Source organism: Alosa sapidissima, chromosome 12 (assembly GCF_018492685.1).
Source record: "Alosa sapidissima isolate fAloSap1 chromosome 12, fAloSap1.pri, whole genome shotgun sequence".
NCBI lineage: Eukaryota > Metazoa > Chordata > Actinopteri > Clupeiformes > Clupeidae > Alosa > Alosa sapidissima.
In genome coordinates, this window is record NC_055968.1 from 32,732,436 (window position 1) to 32,737,435 (window position 5,000).

Below are 5,000 nucleotides of genomic sequence, written 5' to 3' on the forward strand. Positions count from 1 at the left end.
CCCTTCCACAGTGGGACAGCCCTAAGCCCTCATGAACTTAGCGTGAATCAAAGTACGTCAAGACATTCTTTATTTACTCAGGTCAGTACGATGAGGTAGTTGCTCAGGTGTGTAAGGTGGGGTGTAGTTACTCGCTGAGGTGATTAGGGTGGGGTATAGTTACTCGCTGAGGTGAGTGGGGTGGGGTTGGTCAGGTGATTAGGGTGAGATTGAGGTAACCACTCAGGTGAGTGGGGTGAGATTGAGGTAACCACTCAGGTGTGTTGGGTGAGATTGTGGTAACCACTCATTGTTCAGGTGTGTTAGGTGAGATTGAGGTAGTCGCTAAGGTGAGCTTGACCTGTCTGTGTCCTCTCAGGTGAGTAAGCTGAAGGAGCAGCTGGACGCAACGGTGCAGAAGCTCGATGAGAGCCGAGAGGTGCTGAAGACCAACGAGAACGGTACGGAACCCAGCTGCAGTTCTATTGAAGTCTGTTAAGCCCTAAAATGAAGTCGAATTTTCTTGCATAGTGGGAAAGTGCATTTTATTTGATGTTTTATGAGCAGCATTGGTAAAAGTGTGTGTGTGTGTGTGTGTGTGTGTGGTTCTGGTTCTGGTTCTCCCTTTCAGTGATCACGTGGCTCAACAAGCAGCTGAATGAGAACCAGTTGTCACGGAAACATGAGAGTCAGGGTGCGTTTGAGTCGCCTCCAGCCCTCTCTGCAGGAGCGGGTCTCAGGATGGGCGGAGCCTCCAGTAACCTGGTAGATATGAGTGTGTGTGTGTTTGGAGTGTTCCAAATTGTGTGCAAAAAAGAAAAATCATTCCGTGTTGATTTGAAGTGATGTGAGGGGTCAGCTTGTCTGAGCAGGTGGAGCTCACCCCTCACATGTTCCCCCTAATCATGAGTGCTGTGGAATTCTCCCTCTTTTTCTCTCCCTCTTTTTTTTTTCTTTCTCTCTCTCTCTCTCTCTCTCTCTCTCTCTCTCTCTCTCTCTCTCTCTCTCTCTCTCTCTCTCTCTCTCTCTCTCTCTCTCTCTCTCTCTCTCTCTCTCTCTCTCTCCCCCTCTCTCTCTCTCTCTCTCTCCCTCTCTCTCTTTCCCTCTCTCTCCCCTTCTCTCTCTCTCTCTCCCTCTCTCTCTTTCCCTCTCTCTCAGCTTGATGGCAGGAGTTTTCCCCCGTCTGCCCTGGGGTACCCCTCTTCCTCCCCGTCTGCCCTGGGGTACCCCTCCATCTCCCCGTCAGGTCTGGGGTACCCCTCTACGTCTCCGTCTGCCCTGGGGTACCCCGTGACCTCCACGTTAAACTCCAAACACTCCTTCCCCAGTGCAGGAGGCCGGCCCGTATTCGGCCTGCACAACCCTCAGGCCTCTGGACCCAAGGCACGCTCCACCCCTTCTTCTCTTCTCTTCTCTTCTCTTCTCTTCTCTTCTCTTCTCTTCTCTTCTCTTCTCTTCTTCTCTCCTCTTCTCTCTTCTCTTCTCTTCTCCTTTCTGTTCTCTTCTCTTCTCTCTTCTCTCCTCTTCTCTCTTCTCTTCTCTTCTCTTCTCTTCTCTTCTCTTCTCTCCTCTCCTCTCCTCTCCTCTCCTTTCTGTCTTTATTTGTCCTTCTCTCTACTCCTTTCTGTCTTCTCTTCTCTTACACTCTCTCTCTCTCTCTCTCTCTCTCTCTGTCGGTGTCTCTCTGTCAGTCTCTCTCTCTCTCTCTCTGTCAGTCTCTCTCCTTGCCCCTCCTCTTTACTTGTCTTTCTCTCTTCTCACTCTCCTTTCTACATGTTCTCTCTCTCCTCTTCTCTACACATCCTTTTCTCTTCTCTCTCTTCTCTCTTCTCTTCTCTCTCTCTTCTCTCTCTTCTTCTCTCTCTCCTCTTCTCTACACATCCTTCTCTCTCTCTCTCCTCTCTTCTCTCTCTTCTCTTTTCTCTTCTCTTCTCTTCTCTCTCTCCTCTCTTCTCTCTCTTCTCTCTCTCCTCCTCTCTACATGTCCTCTCTCTCTCTCCTCTTCTCTACACCTCCTTCTCTCCTCATCTCTCTCCTCTCTTCTCTCTCTTCTTCTCTCGTTCCTCTTCTCTCTCATTTTTGTCTCTCCTCTTCCTCTCTTCTATCCTTTCGGTTCTCATATATTTTTTTCTGCAGTCTCCTCATCCCTCTCTTCTCTTTTCTCCTTTTCACATCTCCTCATCCCTCTCTTCTTTTCTCCTTTTCACATCTCCTCATCCCTCTCTTCTTTTCTCCTTTTCACATCTCCTCTCCGTTCTCATTTCCTCTCTCTCCTTTGCATGAACTGCTGGACTTGAATTCCTTCTGCCTTCAATATAATCGTTTACCGTGTGTGCGTGCGTGCGTCTGTGTGTGTGTGTGTGTGTGTACCAACCAGGTCCAGTTTAACCCTATGAGTGCCAAGCCTTCACTGTCTCCTGTGGAGAGGAGGGATGGCAGTCCTCCAGTTACACGTGTGCCCCCCTCCAACAAAGAGAAGTAAGCCTCTCTCTCTCTCACTCACACACACACACACACACACACACAAATATTGACTCACTATGATTCACTTCTGCATTAGGGCAATTCCATGGAAAATTACATTTTTTGTAACATCATAACGCCAATAAAATGTGATGGTATGGTATGATGTGAATGATTACATGGAATTTGAGCATTTGCTATTTTTGGCTGAAGAATGTAAATGAGAAAAAAATGCACAAAAAATGAATTATCATACAAATGCCAAGGCATTTCACTGGCGTTACGGATGTGACAAAAAGTCAATTTTCCGTGGAATTGCCCATTAATAACTCTGTGCGTGTGTGTGTTGTATATCCAGTGATGACCCTGTAGGTCTGGATTCAAAGTACTTGGAGAGACGTGACGACAGCATCCCACTCCGTGGGCTCCTAACCAACATGAACATGAACAAAGGTAACAATGCACACCTGACAAACGCGCACCTGAACACGGGTAACGGCTATAAACGTGTGTGTTTACTGAGGGGGATTCTGCTGCTTCTGGTTCTCTGCAGAAGTCCCCAAGCCAGCACTGAACAGGCTCAAGGCTGGAGGACTGTCCGTCTCCACTGCCCCCTCCGCTTACTTCCCAGGGTGACCTCTAGACGACCTTCTCATGAACGGCTCCACCTTACCTGCACCACCCACACCCACAACAGGATCATGGGATTCACACCGTGTGTGTGTGTGTGTGTGAGAGAGAGAGAGAGAACGAAAGACACACAAGCCATGCATTAACTTCAGCAATATTTTTTTATCCATGTTGTGCGTTTTGTTATTTATTAAACCAGTATTTTTTTATCAGCTCAATCATTTGCCATCAAATCAGTTTGCTGGGATATTTGTCTTTAGGATTGGTTTGTTCAACAAAATTGATCAACGTGTGTTTGCGCGTGTGTGTGTTAGGACACAAGTGTGTGTGAAGAATTAGAGCTAACAGCAGGCCAGACAGGTGCACCCTACAGCCATCAAACACCATTCGAGAAGTCTAGCATGCTAATGTCAGCCGCTAACTCATAAAACCACTTAAACCGCATTAGAGCATGCTAATGCTATCCACAAACAGAAAAGCCTGTAGCGTGTTAACATGCTAATGCTATCCACTTACTGTGAAAACCAGGGATGACTTGAACACCTGTAGCTCAGGGGCCAAATCGCATGATGCTAACGTGAGAGGCCTGCTTTGGTGTGTGTGCCATCACTGTGCCATGGGGTCCAAACGGGTCGTGGATCCATTTCAGACGCGGCTCCAGAGAGCTGCTCCCTGATCTGTCCCCAATGCCTGAACCGGAGCCGGCTGTCGTCAGGAGTGGCTCCCCTCCGCTGCAGTAAAGATGTGATGTGTACCGCTCAGACAAGATGGCAGCCGCCCCCTTCAGCGTAGTCAGGGTCAGAGCTCAGAGGAGCGACTAGCAGCATCTGAACCACTGCTAGCTGGGTGACGTACACACCTGACCATTTACTGGTGGGGGGGGGGGGGGACGTACACCTGGCCGTTTACATGATGGGGTGACCTACACCTGACTGGTCGATGCTGTTTAGACCGTCAAAGGAGACTCTATCTTTAGATGTAATTCCTCAGAACAATGTTGAAAGGGTGCAAGTCTACCTGATGATTTTTTGATGGGTGCTGTTTGCTGTGTGTGAACTGTTTGTATATATGTACGTACAAGGCAAATGAATGAACATACTCTGTGTATATATTTCTTTGTCAACATTTTGTTGTCAAGTTGTGAATGAATAAATCATGTCAAAGCATACTGTCTCGCAGGCTTCTCTCTTGAACAATATCTGAATTTGCACGTGCCATTTCCTGTTTTATTAGTACAATGTTACAAAATGTGACTGGAATTATTTAAATATGAATGTATATCCTATATATGGGTGAAATGTATGTGTTTAGATCCATGGAGTAGGTTCATAGGTAGGTTCAATAAAATTCCATGACTTCCCTGACAAAAAACCCTGAAATTTCATGACCTATACAGTTATGTGCAAAATAATAGCAGTGTGTTTTAAAAAACTGAATAAAGCTCAAAATCCTTAGAATAGCTGCTAATTCCATAATATCAATGCATTGGGAACACTGCACATTCAATTTCAAATCAAAACATGACCAAAATTGATTAAGTTTGTGTTATACCTTTACAGAAAGTGAAGGAAAAGGAATGTTCGGTATGTTGGGCTGTTAAAAGAAATAGCAGTGTTTGCATTTTTCTTTACAAACTCAAACATTTACTGTATAAACTGAAAAATGTCTCAAGATTTTGCTTTACTTTGAATCACTGCACTAATATCTAGTTGCATTACCATTATTTCTGAGAATTGCTTCACATCTGTGTTGCATGGAGTCGACCAACTACTGGCACCTGTGAACAGTTATTCCAGCCCAGGACGATTAAAAAAAAAATCCCTGATATTCCATGACTTCCTTGTCTGGAATAGACTTCCTAAAATTCCATGATATTCCAGAAATTCCATGACCCGTGGGAACCCTGAGAGTAAGACATCAGAGTGGGT

At 46.0% G+C, this 5,000-nt stretch overlaps 2 protein-coding genes across 4 annotated transcripts in view; both read left to right on the top strand.

The window, feature by feature from the left end:
- The window catches only part of sass6 (SAS-6 centriolar assembly protein), a 9,798-nt gene extending 5,560 nt beyond the window's left edge, over positions 1-4,238 (top strand). For 2 of the 3 annotated variants that reach the window (XM_042057262.1, XM_042057261.1), the window contains 6 exons: positions 359-440; positions 611-744; positions 1,138-1,362; positions 2,357-2,457; positions 2,801-2,895; positions 2,996-4,238. In XM_042057262.1, the coding sequence (XP_041913196.1) occupies positions 359-440; positions 611-744; positions 1,138-1,362; positions 2,357-2,457; positions 2,801-2,895; positions 2,996-3,078 (720 nt within the window). In that variant the 3' untranslated portion in view covers positions 3,079-4,238. The remainder of the gene's footprint in view (positions 1-358; positions 441-610; positions 745-1,137; positions 1,363-2,356; positions 2,458-2,800; positions 2,896-2,995) is intronic. The other variant, XM_042057263.1, reaches the window with a different exon arrangement.
- Positions 1-5,000, top strand: part of lrrc39 (leucine rich repeat containing 39) — a 28,300-nt gene that overhangs the window by 17,629 nt on the left and 5,671 nt on the right. The window lies entirely within an intron of this gene.